General features: G+C 37.4%; 2 protein-coding genes across 2 annotated transcripts in view; one reads left to right on the forward strand and one right to left on the reverse strand.

The window, feature by feature from the left end:
- Positions 1-2,820: 2,820 nt before the first annotated feature.
- On the reverse strand, positions 2,821-12,860 carry CEP55 (centrosomal protein 55; the record flags this gene model as incomplete). The annotated part of the gene is made up of 8 exons (XM_084210456.1): positions 2,821-3,027; positions 3,490-3,615; positions 4,242-4,313; positions 5,297-5,601; positions 7,516-7,654; positions 8,379-8,423; positions 10,653-10,931; positions 12,678-12,860. 8 exons carry the CDS (start codon positions 12,858-12,860, stop codon positions 2,821-2,823), a joined length of 1,356 nt encoding a protein of 451 aa, XP_084066582.1.
- Positions 12,861-14,427: 1,567 nt separating this feature from the next.
- The window catches only part of MYOF (myoferlin), a 62,382-nt gene continuing 56,345 nt past the window's right edge, over positions 14,428-20,464 (forward strand). Inside the window, exons 1-2 of the mRNA XM_084210772.1 lie at positions 14,428-14,537; positions 20,257-20,312. Of these exons, the coding sequence (XP_084066898.1) occupies positions 14,450-14,537; positions 20,257-20,312 (144 nt within the window). The 5' untranslated portion in view covers positions 14,428-14,449. The remainder of the gene's footprint in view (positions 14,538-20,256; positions 20,313-20,464) is intronic.

Consider the following 20,464-nt stretch of genomic DNA (forward strand, 5'->3'; position numbering starts at 1 on the left):
ACTGAGACTAAAAGCTACACAAGCAAGTAGAGTATTAAAAGTTAATTCATGGATCTAAGAAAAATAACAGAGCCATCTCTCAGTTTTTATTTCACAAGCAGCTCTTCTTATGGAAAAAAAAAATTGTGGAGTTTTAGCTCTCTTTTCATCCACCTAACATTATGTCAAAACCATTTAATTTGCTTAAAAAGAACAGTGTGAAAGCTAGATTTATACATACACTACTCTTGGCAAACCATTGTATTAGCCCCCAAGCTTCCCTCAATCAACAGCTTCAAATAATGCAGTCTTTCTGGTAGGTTGAAATTCAATTACTTGAAAGGGACACAACAGAAAAAGGCTCCTGAAATTGTAAACCCAAAGCACTTGAAGTAATGAAAACATTGCTGTTGCTTCCTGCCTTACCAAGAACTATAATTACAGCTAATTAATTCTTACCAGTAAAGTGAGCATGTCAAAATCTTCTCCACATATAACTAATGAGATGAGCAGCAGATCTCCTTCACTAACTTTGAGGGAAAAAAAAATAATTCTGAGATTTCTTTGCTTCTAAGGAATAGAAAAAAGTTGTTATGATTTGCATACCTTATGAAGTTGGAGTTTTATAGCCGGTTTTAATTACATGTAGGTGATGACAATAGTATTTGTGGGTCTGCTTTCAAAGTGTTTTACTTCACTGGAATGTCATTTTGGTATTTTGCAACATATTCTACACTAATGACCTGTAAAAATTTATCAGCAAGGAGGTTTTTGTGCTTAGGTGTAAAATTAATCACGTAGGACTAAATCCATTGTTAAAGTTCAGAAAAGGTGGAATGAACAAAACTTTTTAAACATTATCACATTATGAACTTTCCAAGTCTCTCTCTGCAGTACCAGTTTCTAATGCGGAAATGTTTTATGCTAATTTAAGAAAGCCTCAGAAGTACTCAAGAGTTCTGACCTGTAGTAGGCAAACCTATTTCATTTATAATACATAAAAGATAAGGATTTCCTTTTGCAGAAACTATGCTGAGTATGCAGCTGAGAATAGAATACTAGCTGATTAAGGTGTTGTTCAAAGACAAACTTAAAATTTTTAAAGTAGTTTAATTAGAGATTAAAATTATTAGGCTGTAATGAAAAGCATAATTATCATCCTGAATGAAAAGATTTTTTAAAATATATGAAATTAAGACAATTTCCCTCATGACAAAACCTTGAGATTCTGAAGCACAATTTCTCTTTTACTCATTAGTTTATCATATCTTTGGTCATGAAACTGTTGCTAGCAATTGAGCAAATTGTCAAATACAAAGATTAGCCTGAGACACAGTCAGTAAAATTAAAAAGTGGATAGAGAATGGTGAATACAATAAATCTGGTGGAGATATTTCAGATATAAAGATAATACCTTTTAGTATTTTCTATCTCATGAGTACTGGATTTAATTGAGAATAACATCACTCGATACTATCAATTATTTTTAATAACTTGGAAAACACCTTCATATTTAAGAATAAGATTTAACCATTAGGGATCAAGGTGAACATTATGGGTAAAAGCACAATTTTGCAGTAAAGCACGATGGAGAAAGCTGATACCAGCTAGTAATCAGAATCAGCAAGCCAGAGAAAGAGATACCTTGGGTACCTGAGTGTCCTCAGCAAACCACAAACTCATAAAATGCACAAATTTATTCTTAACTAGTGTATCTTTGTAAAATTTCCCCATTTTAATAATTTCCACAGAAGTAACTTCTTGGGATTTCACTACATATTCAAGGAACAAAATGCTCACAACACATTCAAGTTTACAATAAGTGCTAGAGAAAAATAACACTGCAATTGCAAATCCATTAGGGATCTTTTTGCCAGTTTCTAATTTGTTGCCAGAATTTGTCATTAATTTGTGTTTCATATTAATACCAAAATACAGTGACACTTCAAATACACTGGAGCAATTTGTTAAAAACTGCACTTTGGGACATTTGTCAAATCTAAGGTTGAATAACTGACATTTCCCAACTTTAACCTCTAAAATACAGAAGCAAAACAAGTTTAATTCAGCGTAATTCTATATGCAAAATTCAAAAATGGTCTCTGACATTGTCTGAAATACAAACTTTCTTTGGCACCAAGGAAGTTTTTGTTTGCTAGGAAGTTGGTTTTTCTGAGGTTAAACCTTGGTCAGCATTTTAGTCACCCCTGATGGTGGTTCAGGATAATCAGCTACTTAAGATTGATGGTTTGAACATCAGTCTTAAGCAGCAAAGATCTAACATGGCCCCCCTGAGTTTTTATGTATCAAGATGTTGATATTCCAAATATATATGATATATAACACATGTATGTATATACTATACACACTACACATATATACACATACCATGTATAAATAAATAGATAGATATATAGTGCACCTATGAGGGCCAAAAATCTTTTGCACCTATTCTTGTCAGTTAAGGAACAAGCATAATCATGAAGATTCAACAACCAAGAACTGGGTATGCCAAAACTAAAATATAGTCTGACACAATAATGGTCTTTTACTATTCTTACATTTAATAGTGCAAAAAAAACCAACCCGTCAGTAGTTTACTATTTAAAATATTCCTAACTCTAAAAATATTTCTGTTTGCAACTAGCAAATGCAGTAGCTGTTTTGCAAAAACATGAGGTTAAATACTGAGGCCAAATTATAATGTTAATACTGTTTATGTGGAACTGAATTATAAAATCAGCAGTTGTTTATACAACTGCAAGAAAAAAGCTTTAAAAGATCTTTTTCCAGGCATATTGGCAGCATATATGAAGCAAAGATAATAAGTCCATTTGGAGCTCAAGCTGTACAGAAGTCAATGTGTGCTAGTAATTCTCTATGGTGACTAGTTGGATATAGTGCTTTACATCTGGGACACTCGAGAAAACTTTCATCAAGGCAGCTGGAATGTTTCAGGGGAGGACTTCTGTCATATGTGGTCAGCTTCTTGTCAAATACAGCTTGCAAATCTTCCTGTGATTCCATATGCCCAGATTCCTGGAGTTTCTGGAAAAGGAGGAGCTTCACTGTAAGACTGGGGTATGCATGCACTAATCAAACACTGTAGGAAAATACATTAAAGGCTTGATGGCACACAAGCCTTGGGTGTGTTACAGCACTAAGAACTGCACCCTGCTCACCAGCAACAAGTCTGAGTGGAAGCACACTGCATCTTTGTCATGGTGCAACAGACAAAACTGGGTCACACACTGTGATGCAGAGTACAGAGCGTTCCCTGCTCAGCACCCTGCCTGTTCTGGAGCTCCTGCTGCAGTGCTCCTGCTCCGTGCTTGCTGCAGAGCAACGCAGTGCCTGCCTGGCTTGCACAGGGCTCTGCACCTTGGGGAAACAGACATAAAGGATGCAGGGACACTTACTCAGTGTTTGAAACAAGAGCCCAAAGCAAGATGTGTGTTTATGCAAAATCCCTGACTGACTTCACCTGTGAGTTGAATATTCAGTACATACCAGGGGCTCCAGACGGGTTATTTTCTCCTTGGCCTTGCGCAGCTCCTTGAGAACATGGTTTAACTCAAGCTTCAAGTTGTGGCGATCAAGCTTCCCGTTCTCTAAGTCTGTGGTACATATCTGGATCTGCCAGCCCAACAAAGTGAAAACTTAAAGTCAAAGTTAGTATGAATTGGGAGGAATGTTTCCCATTTATGTATTTAAAGTCAGTTTTGCTCTGCAATAACATCTTAAAATGGGATTAAAAGGAAAAATTAAATGAAAAATTAAAAATTGCTGTTGCTTTCATTACAGTGAAATTCACACATGCCCAGTTCTTAAAATCTCCCTTAGAAGAGGTACAGTTTAAAGTTATTTTGATTGGAGGGTGTTTCAATTTCAAATAAAGAAAATAGAAAATATGGCAATGCAATTATTTCTATAACTATATAAAAAATAAATTACAAAACTTTAATTAGGAGATTAGTTTTAGGGTGCTTCCTGTGCCTTATCTGATGCTTTACCTGTTTAATAAGTGATAGTGAGAAAACAGCATCAGGTTTGATCATACCCTCTTATCAGTACAAGGTTACAGATTTTCCTCCTGACACATGTCAAAATTTTTGAAAGCATCAAGAGATTACATACAGTTGAATATTCATGTCTAGCATTACTTTACTTGATATACTAATCATTCTTAAATGTGAAGTTAGTCTAGAAAGACTTTGTGCCTAACACATTAAATATCAGCATTTTAGCACGAAATTGTGTACCTGTTGTTCCAACAAAGCTATTCTTGTGTGTTCTGCCTCCTGTCTGAGCAATGATTTACGGAGAAGCTGCACCTACAAGGCAGATGAACATTTGTAACAAACAACTTCCATATACAATTGTTAATAAGCTTAAAAAGAAATAATTTATAATGAGATGGAAGCAAACTCTTACATTCCAATGCCAACAGAAAATGTATGTCTGTTATGCAAGAACCAAACTCAATTCAAATCACAACTTCCCCAAAGAAAACCCTAGTGAAAAATTGTTTTTGCATTGAGAAGGGGGAATGCAGAATGACGTTATTGTTAAAAAAATAAACCAAAAATGGAAGCCTGGTGATTGCCAGGATGTTGACAAAAATATACTCACAAAACCCATGCTTGCACTAGCATGATATGATGTTGATAAAAACAAACAATTTTTTTTTAACATAAGAACAAGTTTTCTCTGCTTTCAGCATGTATCAACTTTTATGATAATGCTGTTGTTCAGCTTCAAAAAATAAAATAAAATAAAATAAAATAAAATAAAATAAAATAAAATAAAATAAAATAAAATAAATAAAATAAAATAAAATAAAATAAAAAAATTTTGATCATTATTAACAAGTGAGAACCAGTCTGTCTTTAGAGAGATTAGGTGATGTTCTGCTTTTGGCCTACTTTGGTGTCTAGTAAATTTTATTCTCTTATTTCAAATATCAGTTGTATTTTAGCTGCCAGGTGACAGCAAATATTAGTGGTATTCCATAGTTAGGAGCACACGATAAAATGATTCTTTAGCTTTCTTATTCTCATTTACTATTAGTCTTAAGGATGAACTATATTAGAATCAAATCAGTATTTTCTCCCTTCTGTGTCCCTTAAGACTAGGGAAATAAATTAACAAAGAAGTTTCATGTTTAAACAATTCAGTTTTAACTACAAGGAATGAGTCTAGATCTATGTGAAGAACAGTTACCAGACAGAGAGATGGTCCATTCTGATTAACTATGAATTTTCATGTCTCTTGAATCTTTGCTAATGATCTCAAACTTCAAAATTCATCCACTTACCTGACATAAAAGATCTTCAGACTTTTCTTTTTCTTCTCTGAGCTGTCCTTTGAGAGTTTCATTTTCCTGTTTTAGTCTTTGTACTTTCTCTTTCATTTTATTTTCATTTTCTTGAGTCTTCATTTCAGCATGCCGTTGTGACTGCAATAAGGCATTTAAACTCATCATTTCCCCTTGTGTTTCTTCATATGTCTTTTTAAGTTCGTTAAGTTCGGATCTCAGCTGGGTTATGGTGCGTCTTTCAGTCTCAGGATCACTCCTAGCAGTTAGAAACAGCTGGTCACAGTATCCTTGCTTTTCCTCTTGTGGATGAACTTAATGAGTCAGAAATAATTGAGTTAGTAATGTGAAAAAAAAACCCACTTAAAAATCAGAGCACTAAATCTTTAACAGCATTTTAAGGCTTATTAATAGAAATTGAAATAGTAGGTTCTTGCAGAGCTCAGATTAGAACCAAACTTTGGTTGAAACAGCTTTCAGTATTTATAATACATTAAGTCTCTTTACCAATATACTTACTGGAAAACATAGTTCTTCTAAAGCCTCATGCATTATACTGACACTTGGGAATCTGACCCAAAGACACGGGATTCCTACTTCTATTTTTAGGCTCCTTAGCCAGGCTGCTGGCAGTACTACCTCCCCAGATACCCTTGGGGATGTGATAGATTCTACTTCAACCTTTTTGACCAAAGCCAGACCTTCCACTGTCTTTTGCAGACCATCTTTTAGTATGCCATAATTTACTTCTAAATAGTCAATAGAAAGGACTAGGACAGTTCTTTTGATTAAAAATGCTTGCTTCTTGGGTAGCAACTATTACTTAAACCAGGTTAGAAAATTTCTGCTTGTTGACCCAAGAAAAGTTTAATAAGTAGGAAAAAATTAAGAGGCAGACTGCAAAAATTCAGGAACAATATGTAGAAATATATGTAAAAATACATGTAGAAGCAGAATGAGGGGTGCAGAATTTCATGGGCTTGGCTGATTTTTGGCACTGTAAGTTTTATGACTACTGTTCCTATTGATGACTTACCCTAATTATTCAAAGTGTAATTTACTAGGGAGAGTTTCCTGCTTGAATGTTCTCCCTTCCCTCAGCTATGAACTAAGCCCTATCTTCTTATTAGCAAAACTCCTTTATTGGGCAGTGACATCCTCAGAGAAAGGCTGAGTTTCTCCCCAGAAAAAGTTTTCATATATATACTTTCAACTTGTATAGCTAGGTTCTTAGAAACTTGGATTTCTGCTACTGCCTAGCTGCTTGAAGAGAGGAACTTTCTTACACCCTGACTTCAAGTCTCCTAGCTGCTCTTGTGGCAAAGCTTTGACTACACTAACTCGGCAGAACATTTTCTGGTGAGCTGAGTCTGCCTCCTTCTAAAAATACTGTTCATAGATTTCTAAACAGCACCAAAATATGCTTGTGATGATATTTCACTGTTTTCCAGAAAGAGTCAAACAGCAATACAGAAACCAAGCCACGGCCCATGAATTACTAATGGCAAGTCTGTGGGCATGTTCTTACTCCACACAATGTTCGTTCTATTTAGTGAATTTACCTTGCAGCTCAGTTACAGCCTGTATGAAATCAATAATTTGATGATTCTTCTGCTTAATATGATTTTTAATTTTATTAATACTGAGAGAGTGTGCCTTATTGAGGAACTACACAGCAAGGAAGTGAGCTGGAGGTGGCCAGATCCATATTGTGAAACACTGCTTTGGAGAGGTGCCAAAACCTATCACAGGTTTTCTTGCCCGGTAACAACTGTTCAGCTGAGTAAAGAATATGGCAATCTTGAGTCATTTTTATAATATTTATTTAGAAAAAAGTAAATTTAAAAAAATCTGATCCACACCTAGCTAATAAATCCTTAATGCTTCCATTATGTCTCCTGAAAGTGTACTTTGAAGGATGGGAGACGTACATCTATTTGCTTCAACACTTTCCACAAACAGAGAGGTTGCTAATAGAGTGTCAAGGCAGTTAAAACCATCTTTGAAGTGGATAAGAACAGGAAGTACTCTTGCTCAAGTAATATAGCTAGATATCAGGAAGTAGAGGAATATTATTTAACCAAGTTTTACCATTAAGCAACCAAAGCATTGAGAACAAAGTCTTGATTTTAAGTGTGCTAGAATTTGTTTTCAGAAAATTTAATTCCATAGATAATTATGGTTTGGGTCACTTGTGGGAGTAAAAATGAAGTTGATACCTTCTGAATTTGATTTAGATTCTTGCTGGTGAACTATTTCTGCCTTCTGTTCAAGTTCAAAGATCCTTCCAAGCAGTCCCCTTACATATGCTTCCCGTTGCTGGTCATACAGTAGCCACTGCTGATTTTTCTCAAGAGCCTTGAGAAACATAAGAACAACAAAAAAGTTTCTGGTAATTAATCAGCTTTTAAAAGTATTTGTATTATGTCTTCAAAATATTAGAAGTTCTAGATAAGTCTGCTGCAAATTGCAGTAATCTATACAAAAAATAAATAAATCCATCTTCATTTGGAAAGTTAATTCAGGATGCTGAGTGTAAGTTAAAACTGCAGCAATGGGAAAATTACTCAAAGAACAAGGGCTTTCATGAGTCATGCCTGGATTATGAAGAATTAACTTTTCAATCTCAAATACAAAATAACGGACCTTAAAAATGGAATAGAATAAAATAAAACTGTATCATTGCTATTTAATTCATAAGAACAAGGACATGGATTTTTTAGCTGCTTGGCTCATTGACTTATTCAGTTTGGAAGGGACCTCAGGAGTTTCTAATCCAACCTCATGCTATCCCAGGCAGTGTCAGGTTCCTAGAGGCTTCTGAGTTGTCAGCAACCACTTTGTTCTGATTTCTAAGCAAGGTCTTTCAAAGATGATGGAAATCTTAATTTTTTCTTTTGCAAGTTTTTTGGTTTTTAAGTTTAAATTATTGCATTGCCACAAAATCATTTTAGGGATTATATTTTAGAGAGAAACGTAACCTCTGAGGTCCCATACTACCCCAAAATGTACATGAGGATAATTTACATTCTTCTGCATCTCAATACAGATGGTATGTGCTTGAAATTTACAGGAAACTTACATCTTTCAATTGTCTTTCAACTTCAGTGCTGTTTGCTGCAGCTTCCTAGGGACAAAGAACAACTTGTTAGTGTTGTTTAAAACAGATGGCTGAAACAGCAAAGCTACTCCTGTACAGCTATTAATCTCACATAAACAGCATAGGAATATTTTAAAAATTAAATCAGATGCATTTAAAAATTAAAACAGACGTGCCTTTTGTGTTTAAAGATCTTTATAGTTGGTTGCTGGGTTTTTTTGAAGGATCCAAGTTAGGTAGAAGGCCATTTCAGATATTTAAAATAGACTCCTCTGCAAAATATGGGACAAAGATTTACATGGAATTTATTCCACAAGTCTGCAATTCATAGTTATATTAAAACATTTCCTAAGGAAACCATAATGTATTTTCTGCTGAACTGCTGTCTTGGAAGTCCTGAAGGGTGTTCCACAAACAGGTTTTGAAAAATAAAGACATTTAAGGGTATTATTTAAGTACACAAGAAGAGGTAAATGCTTTTTTCTATTTCTGTATCCTCATACATTTGACAATGACCAAGACATACAGAAGTTGGGGAAAGCCAGAGACCTCCAGGCTTCCCTGGGATAACAGGAAGACTGTGAACATCTGGGAAATTGTGCAGGCCTGTCTGCAAGCACAAGGACAAAATGCCTGATTTTCTGAGCCTGATCCCCAGCACAGTGAGTATGACTTATGTACATGTATGAGTAGGAGACTTCTTGAGAGCCATCTAAAACTGGAGAGCAGTTACACAGTCAGGTTTCTCCCACTCTGACATGTAACTTCTCTGCAGGATACAAAGTGGTTATGAAATTGTGTAGGTATAAGTCAGAGGGAATTTCAGCGAGGAAAAAAAAATGTGATTACCCAAATCCAAACGACATTTTTTCCATCATTTTTCTATGGATCTTGGAATGTGATTTGCAATATAATTTATAGCTGAAAAATACAGAACTTTGAATGTCATTATTAAACTTAAACACTTCCTACTAAAAATTGGGTTTAGAGATGCTGAGCTTGTTTCTATGAACATTAGAGTCCTGCCTCAGTAAAAACTTTCTCAAAATTGTGTCATTAAACTCTTGTTTCCATTTCAGAGCTAGTATGCCACCTAGCAGTTTCAAGCAGCATTGCTAGACTTGTTCCCAAGTTGTCCAAGACATCCAGTAAAACATTGTCTTGATAAATCAGTAAAAATTTTAAAAGAAAACTATGGTTTTAAAGTTATACATATTTTGGTAATTTATTGACAAAAATATTATGAAAACCTGTTGACTTAATACACCTTTTAACACTGTTAATGAAGTGTCTTAAAATTTAAAATAAATATGTTGCTTTTAAAGTGGTATTTCTCAATAAACTGCATCGTTGGAAGTACTATATATACACATGTGTTACCATTCAAAAAAAGTCGATGAAGATATGTTATGTGTTTGGCTACAGCAGAATTTCTAGAAATTGCTCAACTCCTGTGAAGAGAGGAGGGAACCAGCACCATCTGCAGGTCAAAAACTGGAAAAGAAAGATTTACAGCTGCCTATTTTTAGGCACCTGTACCTAAACAACTTCCCTGTGCTCCTCATAGAGTTACTATTACATTTTCCAAAAAACATTAGAATGGGGCAGGAGTGGAAAAAGAACTGTAGAATCCTAAATCGACTTGTAAACCCTGCCAAGGGTTGGCACCATACCTATTGACCACTTCACATGAGAGGAGAAACTCATTATTCCTGTCCTATCCTGTGCCACATTGAAGAATTTACTATGTGTGATGATATAGAAAGACAATTAGTTTTAACAACTGAGGCACAAATGAGGATTTGAAAGAGCAGAGAGAAGAAAGATATTCTCATGACTGAAGCTGAATTAGGTGAGGAGCTTAGTTTGTCTTTATTAGTGCCCCATGTCTCTTATCACTGCTGCCTTCTCACTCTGTCTAATCACACAAATCTGAGAAGGGCACAGTGTCTGCCTAAGCAACAGTGGATCACCCCAGGAGTATCACAGGTCACACTACCTGTGTGTGACCTTGAACCTGGGACCTTACAATACAGCAGGAGAGAATTCCCTCCCTAGCTATGCTGCCTGAAGTGTGCTCTCCAACTGCTCCTCATTTAGAGTTCAATCTGGGTACCATCTCTCTTCATACAAGAATATTTCAGCATGCAATACAGCTTGTATGAAAATTACAAAAACACCCTATTTTATAACAGGTATTGGTGCTTAGTGGACACAAATTCCAATTTGCAATTGCAATATTTCTTCAGTGCTTACCTGAGAAGTACTACTGGCTTCGTTCTCAAGATCAGAGCATTTTGCCATGACTGCAGATAAATTACATTTTAACCTATTAATTTCTTCTGATAGAGAACAAAGTAACTGTTCTCTTCTTTCTGCTTCCTTTGTTTTTTCCTCTAGTTGATTTTGTAGTAAGGACACTTCACTAGTCTTGTTTTTGGACCTAAGCTTGTCTTTCAGGTTTTGGATTTCTCTGTCCTTCTCTCCAAGAAGATGGTTGTATTTTTCTTTTTCTTTCTCAAGCAAAAGCATTTTCTAAATGAAACAGAATAAAAAAGAGTAAGTGTTAGTCTATGCATCAAATGCATTACCAAGTACTTTGAGATTATCTGAGCACCAGGGTCTAGTGGAAGGTGTTAGAAACTAGGTGATCTTTAAGGTCTCTTCCTACCCAACACATTCTATGACCTTATGATTCTATGACAAGAATATCTCACTTTCAAAGTTCCCTCTTAGCCTTTAATTAGCTGAGGAAATTACTTTTAACTCAAAGAAGACAATACTGGAGCGATCATCTGAAATATATGAAGTGATAGTAAAGCCAGTCTGAAATAGACAAAACAAGGAGAGAATGCAAAGAACCAAGTTTCACAGGCTTGGTGGGTACTCAGTTTTGAATAAAGATTACTACAGTATATGACCCTAAAAAAAAGCAGTACAAGAACTCCAAAACACTTCCAGCAAAGAGGTTGGTGCTACCTTTCTTAGTATATTTGGTTGCTTTTGGGAAGCAGCAGAGCCTTCTTGCAAACTACATGACAGCGAGTTACACAAGAGTTATAATAAAGCATTCAGGAGAAGGATCCTGTTTTCTGTGTTATCTGGCCCTGTAGTTTGTGTTTTAGTAGATATTTTCAACATGCACTCTTTTTCTAGTATGCCTCCAGCACAGGTATTCGTTACACACAATTAGTACTGCATTAAAGATGCCATAGGGCTCTGCATGAGCTTAAGATGTGATAGTATTTAATTTTGCTGATGTTGAAATCCTGCATGTTGACATCAAGTCATTAGAAAGAGAAACCGAAAGCAAGTGATTTTGAGAGAGCCTGAATTAGGGAGTGGTGGAACACCACTGCTCACTAAAATTAAAATAGTGACACTGAAGAGTATCCAGTGTATCTAACATGACAGTGATTTTGCACCTGTTTTTCCTGGTTTATAGGAAACCAGTATTAAGTAACCAACACTGAGCCAACAGACACAGCAAATACACTAAGGAATCTAGCCAGAACTGTATGAGTAATGCCCAGCCATAGCTCATCCTTGGCTTAGGACTTCTAAACTGACGCTGTGGCACAGAAACATGACAAGCCCTTTCATTTAAAAAAGTGGCCTAGAAATATTAGTATGCCCAGTCCACATGAGTTGTATCCTTTTCTAGAGTCCATCTAAAGTTTCCCCGTCCTTCTGGGAAGCCTGACAGACTGTGACTTAAGTTTTGAACTTCTCTCTCTGCAACCACAGGTTTACCTGGAGTGGAACAATCATATAGAGATACAGATGCTTCAATACCTTGCAGTGTCTTAGCTTCTGTTCTTTAGATGCAATGGAAGAATAATGTAATGACCCAATTACAGTTTCATTTACCTATAGCTGAGTGGGAGCTTGACAATTCAGTTTAAACAAACACTCTGCACTTTTTGGCATGTTCTTAATCAAATGTTTTGAAACATTGCAGGAAGTGCTTAAAAGTCTCCTCTGAGACGTGTTCTACTGGACACACGAGGACAGGTCTTAATGGAAGAACTGGCACCTCTGGCCTCAAGTCTTTGTATTTACCAGCCTTGTCAGATGAGTGTGATTTTACTAGCTCGGCTGTCATTGAAAAATATCTGAGACTGAAAGTGTAAAACTAAAAGCTTGTCTGGGCTGTCTAACACTACTAAATCAGTTGTGACACCAAAAGTTTTGAGAGGAAAGGTGGGGCTCCTGCTCCCGAGGCCGAGCGCCGTATCCGTGGGACACGGCCCGCGCTGGCTCGGGGAGAGCCCGGCTCACCTGGAGGAGCTCGCTATTCTCCGGGTCCGTCATTTTGCCTTTGCCTGTGGCCACTTCCTCCATGGATTTCCGCGGGGCAGCGCTCTCCCGCTTACCCTTCTCGAGCCCACCGTCAGCTCTGGAGCTGCCCAACTTCAGGCCCCCCTTGCCAATAATTCGATCTATGGCGGTCTTGGCGTTCATCTTTAGGCGCCTGTACAAACCGAGGCTCTACAGAACAGCGATTCTTTCTAGCGGGCAGGACAAGACTTCCGACAGCTGGAGGCGAGGGCAGGCGGCGCGGGCCTTCCCGGCTCCCGCGGGGCTCAGAGGGGCCGCGAGTCACGGTGCGGGGACACGGCCCGGTGCGGGGACACGGCCCGGTGCGGGGACACGGCCCAGCGGCAGCTCCGTCCGGCTGCGGCCCGTGCCGCTTCCGGGAGTTTGAATCCCGCGGCTCCGAGCCGTCACTTCCGGGCTTTCCGGATGGTGCCCGCGGGCGGCGGCGGCAGGGGCGGTGTCCCCTCGTGTCACCTCCCCCTCGTGTCGCCGCCCGGGCGGTGCCGTCCTGCCCGGGGCTTCCAGCCGCGGCGGTGCCCGGCCAGCAGCGGGGTGCCGGAGGGCGGAGCGGGGCGCCGTGGTGCTCGGGTCGAGCCTGCAGGGCCCGCTCAGTGCTGTCTCTTACGTGTCTGTGTCTTCGTTCCTCCCTAGCACGTGGGGTTTTTCTTCTCCAGAAATCCTCTTCATCTACCCCAAATGTAATAATTTTAGAAATTACAAAGTAAGCTAGGATAGGTCTCGTGGGACTGTCTAAAAACTAGGCTGAACTGCGCTCACTTGTCACTCGTTTTGCTCCCTCTTGCTGGCTTCCCCTCTCCTCTCTCCTTGGGGACACGGGGACACGTGTGGCACTGGCAGCGGAAACCTCTGGGGTTTTTACCTCTGCTCACAGCTGAGAAAAACTAACGCTGAGCCCGGGGGAGCTCAGAGCTCTTGTGCTTGTCATGTAAATGTTCCCCAGTTCATGTTCCCGCCGTGTTTGTGCACGTGTTTAAGACAAAATGCCTCCAAACTGTACAGAGAGTCGTGTCACTTTTGATTTCTTTTTTCCAAGCATTTCCTTAATACTTTTAATTTTTAGTTACGGATACATATTTCAATAACTCTACTATAAATCTACTATATCCAGGATGTTCCATGAGGAAGCTGCAGTGTCGTTCCAGAATGCAACAGGAGGGGGAGGACTTGCACTGTTTTTTGGGATCATCGCCAGTGTCTGACTAGGCTGGCACGGAGAGAAACCAAAAACATTTGCCAACAATGAAGTTCTAAAAATGAGGGAGGGAAAATATAAGCCATTGTGAAATTTCATACCTTGGTATACGGAGAGGCAGATGCGGTTTAGATTGAGTTCTAAAGCCGTGCTTAGTGATCATGTTGCTTAACAGTTATTCTAGCCTTGGTTTCTGACGAGAGATTTATCATGCGGTTTAAGAATAAAAGCAGCAACAAGAAAGTTTTTGCAGGATTAAACAGGATTCCGTTACAGGATTTCACTAGCGAGAGCTCTTTCTGTGCCGCAAGACAGAACCTGGTGTCAATTTACAGAACTGTTTTTTTCCAGAGCTTTGAGTAGCTAGTCCGTCATAGATCCACCCATAGACCTCCTTTGCTGTAAACCAGTAATTCCCTGCCTCCTCTTCCTGCTAGCATTTCAGTCCAGAAGTTAAGGACTGTGAAACTGAAGATTTAATTCCTTCGGTAGTAGTCAACATTTAGGGAAGAGGGAAACAATGCTTCGGGTGATTGTGGAATCTGCTGCCAATATCCCTAAAACCAAGTTTGGGAAACCAGATCCTATCGTTTCTGTTATTTTTAAAGGTAAGCAAAACTGTCAGAAATGTAGCCAGGGAAGAAGTTTTGTAAAAGCTAGTGCCCTTTGTAAGTATCTGAAAATCTGGAAAATCATGTTTTCCTGGAATTACATCTGATGTAATTTTAGGGAAGACTTTTTAATTAGAGACAGGAGTTACCTGAATGAAGTTTGAACTGGGTGGAGCGCACTTCTCTGTTCTGAGCAGCTGCGCTTCTGTTTCAGGATCCACATTTTACAAGCTTTTCCAAAGGATTAACCTGCTGCTTTAAAAACAAATCTAATTCTGTGAATGAACCCACTTTTAATTCTGATATTGAAGAGTACCTTGTTTTCCATCTGAAAAATCATTCCTGTCTCGATTACTTTGAACAGGCACAGCTCGCTGTCTCATACATACAATAAAAATGTGATTTATTGTTGTTACGAGCAGTGTACTGAAAAACAGTAGTACTATTTCAGAAGGTGTTTGATTTTGTTTTAGTTTGGTTTGGGGTTTTTTTGGTGGTTGTTGTTGGTTTTTGGTTTTTTTTTTTTCCACAAACAGAATTGCACATCAAAATTTTGCCTGTTGAGATTATGTAATTACAAGATTTTGGAAGGAAACTGTATTTTTCACTTTCATGGCTCATCAGTTATATATAGCAGAAGGAGAAGACTGTGATAAAGCATTTGTACTTAAAGCTAAGTATGTTTTAGATATACTTTACTTGTTGCCAACATTACCTCACTTGGCTAGACTAGAGGAACTTGATTTCTAGTATTGATTTATTTTTAAGGTGCCAAAACCTTTAAGCCATTTTGGATCGTGTAATACATCAAACCAAACTGTGACAAACAGGCATTTTATCTCCTGGTGACCTGGTTTCCTGACTGACTGTGCACTGAAATCCAAATGGTATTTTAAAGTGTGAAAAATCCTTGCAGGAGCTTGTCACCTTTAGAAACCAAATCTGAAATCATGACAGCAGTAGGCTGAAAAAGGAGGAGGCACTGCCCTTGTAGAATCTTAACTTTCAAAGTAACAAGTTTTCAGATAAATTTGTTTCAGCATCAGAAAGATGTGAAATCCTTCGATTTCCTTTAGTTTCCTTCTTTTTTTCAAGGTTTGTCTTTTTTTTTTTTCTTAACCACCCTGTGTTAGAACAAGTGGCAGAGCCTGTCTCAGTAGCTTTTGGAACTTCATCATTCTTGAAATGCAATTTTAATTGCCCTGCAAAAAGTGAATATACTGTCATTTCTCTGGTTTGTTTCACATTCTGCTACTTCTTAAGTATCCATTTTCTCTTTCCAGTTCCTTGTCTCTCTTTGCTTTCCTGCCAGTTTTGCCTTTCTATGTTGCCTCTGTTCCTGCAGTTTTCAGACTCCAGAGCTGGTTTATGCCTTCCCTTCTTTATGCTTAAGTGTCTGTTTAATCCCCTCCTTGTAAACTTTTCTTCTGTGTGCTCTAATGCAGTCTAATATTTTTACCTAGTAAATAGAAGTTACAGATTTTTTTTTTCTTCATTGCTTGATTTGTCTTTCAGTCCTTCAGTTATCCAAACACAGGAATTGGACAGCAGACGTTAAAGGAATGAATTTATATTTATCCTTTATGTACTAGAATTGGGATTTTTAATGCTCCCAAACATGCTTAACCAGTGTCAGCTTCATAATTATGACAGGTTTTTAGTGGGATATTTAATTTCTCATTATCCTGCCACTACTATTTATGTGATTTTACTACATACCAACAGTCTGATTTTTTGCTTCCTGTCCAGAGTGATTCAAGTGGGACAGAAAATACCAGGCTTTTACCAGCTATTAAGCAGCTCTGATTTAATTTGTGAGTGGAGTGCCTGGTTACCAAGTGCAAGGACAGTCATATCTAAAATATGTTTGACTTCTAGCTGTTTATAGATGCTTTTTTATATACACTGCTGGTTCCCCCCTCACCATGTTAATGTGTAGAGATAGGAAACCAGTCTTATTTTGGGAAGAATATGTCAAAGGGCTTTAATCTTTAACTTTAGTCCCTACCCTGTGTAAATCCTGGGGGACATAAAAAGCCCATTTAGGAGTGCATGTTCTAGACTGGGAAAAACTAAAGCATTTGCAGGACTATGGCCATGGTCCTGCAGCACATTTTCATGTTCTTGTTCGACTCTGGAGTATTCTTGGTGAAGTCTTAGTGAACAGCATTCATGTGACAGAAAATTGCTGTAGAAGTTGGCATTTCATTAGAACAGTATTTGGTCAAATTTTGATTTACAGGGCCTTTGCTGATGTCAGGTTCAGTAAATTTAAGCCTCCCGTGGAAACACAATCTTTCAGTCTCAGACCTTTACAGCTATGCTGTGAAGAAAAAAACTCATGATCCTGCAACTGTTAGTATGAAAGGACTGCAAATGTTTTATATGTTAAGACATGTAAGTTAATATGGTTTCATCTATGAATGGAATAGATTTAATCCAATTTTTTAAAGTAAGCTGGTTACAGACTAGGCAGTTAATATAATTGTTACAGTGATATATATTAGCTGCAAATTAGGAGAAAATAGGCAGCTATTTCAGTTCTGATATAGCAGAGGAGTTTTGAACAAGCATTTCCCTTTTTTTTTTTAAAACACATTTATGTCCAGTCCAATGGGATAGAACTTTTATTTACTTTAAGAAAAGCTCACAGTTCAAAGAGAGCTACACCCTGAGAGTAAACGAATATCACTATCTGGAACTGGGTGCTGTTCTTGCAGAATTCTAACTTTTTCACTCAACATGAGACAATTCATTGGTCAAATTACCATAAAAAACTGTTGCAATTTGCTTAACTGGCACTAAGTGATAATGATTAAATCAGTATAATCATTTTGGTTTGTTAGATTCTTGTCTCACTGTGTAAAAATGGATTCAATTGCTTGTATGTGCAGTCAATGCTAGGATATTTAGTGCTTTGATCATTTATTTTGGCTGCCTCATTCCACTTTATGCAGTAAAAACTGAGGTGAAATGGCATTTAATTTAATTCCATTTGTGCTTAATCGAAGAGCTTTTCAACAGTCCTGCAGGCCTGCAATAGTTCAAAGCTATTTTAGTTTATATTTCAGTGTGTGGAAGAAAATAGTTTAATAGGAAATAGTTAAACTGGATCTAAATTTTCTGTTTTGCAGAGAGTTAAATTATCTAAATTTAATTTCAGAGTTTTGGAGGTCTGCCCATTTGATCCTGCTGTTGCTGCCATCATGCAATCTTAATTCTCCTTTGACAAAATTTTGATGGGATACTTAGTTAACTGAAATGTGATACTGTCTTAAGTCTTAGACTTAGGACTGTTGTAAAAGATAATGTTTGCTTCTGCTATTCCCCATCTGCTCATGTTGATTAAAATTGCTAGTTAGGAAAAAAAATTAAGATGGATACATTAAGTGTTTTGCTGTACTCTAATATTTTTAATGATGAACAGTTATTGTTTAAATAGCTCATCTTAATTTTTTTTGGATGACGAGCAATTAAATTCTTATTACAGTCATTTCCACCCAAGAATATTAACTAGCATGTGATAATATAAGGTAGTATGGTGCCTCCATCAAGATAAAGCAAAAAGTGATTTCTTCTACAGTACCACAGTTACTGTAGTTAGTTTTTAAAGAAACAAGTATAGAGTGTTTTATCTGTATCCATTATAATTTCTTTCTTCGTGGTAGGGTCACACTAAAAATGGTGACTGACCCTATTGCACAATTTATCCTGATGTGGTTTAGTTTTAGTTGCTATAGCTGCAATCATTACCAGCAGAGGAAAACAGCCTGAGGAGCTGAAACTTTTGTGAGCTCCTGGAATAACTGAGCAATCCACCTCACCCGGCTTGGAAACGGGGGTTTTTGATTGGAAGAAGAAAGAGCTTTGCCAAGAGCTTAAAAACAAATATCACCACCACCCAGTGCATTAAAATACTGATAAAAGTGTAATATAAAGGAAGTCAGTAAAGAGAGGGGAATATATGCAAAGTATTTCCTTGAGGAATGGGAGTGTTGTACTCTGACTAAAAATGCAACTAAACCCAAACTGTGCTTCCCAGTGTTTTTTCATCCAGCTTTCAGAAAGATGCACAACAGAAGAAGGTTTTTTTCTCAGTGTAATCTAGAATATTAGTGAGATGGATAATTTAGAGTGGAAAATTTAGCACCTTGTTCAGAGTTGTTCTGAGTGTTGCTCAAGCTACATTTTTGCTTAGGCAGGGATCATAGGACTTTCATCCATTAGTTCCATCAGGATCAGGACTGTAATTTACTATCCTTTTTACAAACAGCTGAAACTGTTCCTTTTTTTCACTGGCAGTGAAAACATCTTTTCATCTCCCATCTTCTAGAGGGACTTGGAATATCAGTGCCCAACCCCAGTTATTCTGGGATACCCAGTTTTGAAAATGCTTTGTCTCCTATTAGTTAGCATAAAGTTGAATTTCTCTCACTAGCTTGGTAATTAGTGCTTTGTTCTGCAAAATGTCAGGCCACAGTATGGTATGTTATGAAAGCACTTTGTCCTACAAAGTGAGTCAATATCCTGTATGAATTGTAGACAATTCCTGTTACATAAATGGCAGTCAGTTCTTGTAATTTGCAGCATGGGCTGGTTTTTTCAGTACATCCCACTCTCATCCAATAAAAAGGGCCACCACACAGTGGGGATATGAACTTCCCCATTTGGCATATCTTCACTCTTTCCCAGCCAGTTTCCCAGGCTAAGTACAGTCATAACTTCAAATACCAAAAATGCATTTATCTTTACTGGACTCTTTAAAGACATGGAGTGTGTCTAAAGCTTGGACTTCTTGTGGTGGCTGAGCATTTTGGAGATCAGCAGCTGCTTTACACCCTGTACTTAAATAAGCTTGTATCACTAATATATGCAATCTCTGTTTAAAGAGCTGTGTGTGTTTGTCTGTGCTCTTTTGTGCTTCTGAGTGTCAAAAGACTTGTCCTCCATTGCAGCTAGATATTGTAACTGAACAGGAAAATAATGTCAAGCTATGTTTAATTTGCACCACCTCCCACATTCTCATGATTTGTAGCTTGCCCAAGTGCAAATTTTACCGTGAAGTATAGAAAATTTGCAATTTTTGTAATTTTTATGCTAATTTTTAGGTAAATTCACTGAAGTCATATCTACATAACCTCTGGAAACCCTTTTTTCAGGAAGAATTGCATTTCCTCTTACATGCATGTGTATTTCTTCTAATATTTGCTCATTTAAACCAGACAGTGCTGACACTGTAAGCATATCTCCTTAAGATTTTTTTTCATGTGATTTTATTCCAGAGCTAAACATTCAAAAATATTTTGTAACTCAAATTTGGTAAATATGTAACACATTTTCTCTACTACTTTCAAAAGTAGTGCTTTACTGCTGTCACTTAGAGGTTACTGTTTGGTTTGATATCTCCAAGTCTTTTAGTCTGTCTTTTTTCATCATTATTGAAGGTGAAGCTAAGGGTCATAAAAGGTTGCAAAATCTAAATATTTATTTTGCTTTTTGGAAATACAACTATCTGTGCTTAAACAAAACAATAAAAAGCCTCAACTACTAAAATTGCCCAGGGGATTGTAAAACGTGCAACTTCTGGAAGAGGTAAAAAGAATTGGAACATTTGGTTTTAAGTTCAAGCCTTCTTTAGAACAGTGAAAGGAAAAAATATTATATTTTTGTAGTGCTTTAGCAAAAACAATTAATTATGCTTTGTTTGTATTTGCAGATGAAAAAAAGAAAACAAAGAAAATTGAAAATGAACTCAATCCTGTTTGGAATGAGGTAATTTTTTTTAAAATAAATCCTAGGTCATTTTAAGACAATGCTTGCAAAGTCATTAAGTCATTTTCAACAGCTGAGCCTGTTGTTGGAAAGGGGATCTGGTGGTTTGTGTTCTGTCAAGGTGTTAGTAAATGCAGGGGAATGGATTCATC

The sequence above is a fragment of the Fringilla coelebs genome, assembly GCF_963513975.1.
Source record: "Fringilla coelebs genome assembly, chromosome: 8".
NCBI classification, from domain to species: domain Eukaryota; kingdom Metazoa; phylum Chordata; class Aves; order Passeriformes; family Fringillidae; genus Fringilla; species Fringilla coelebs.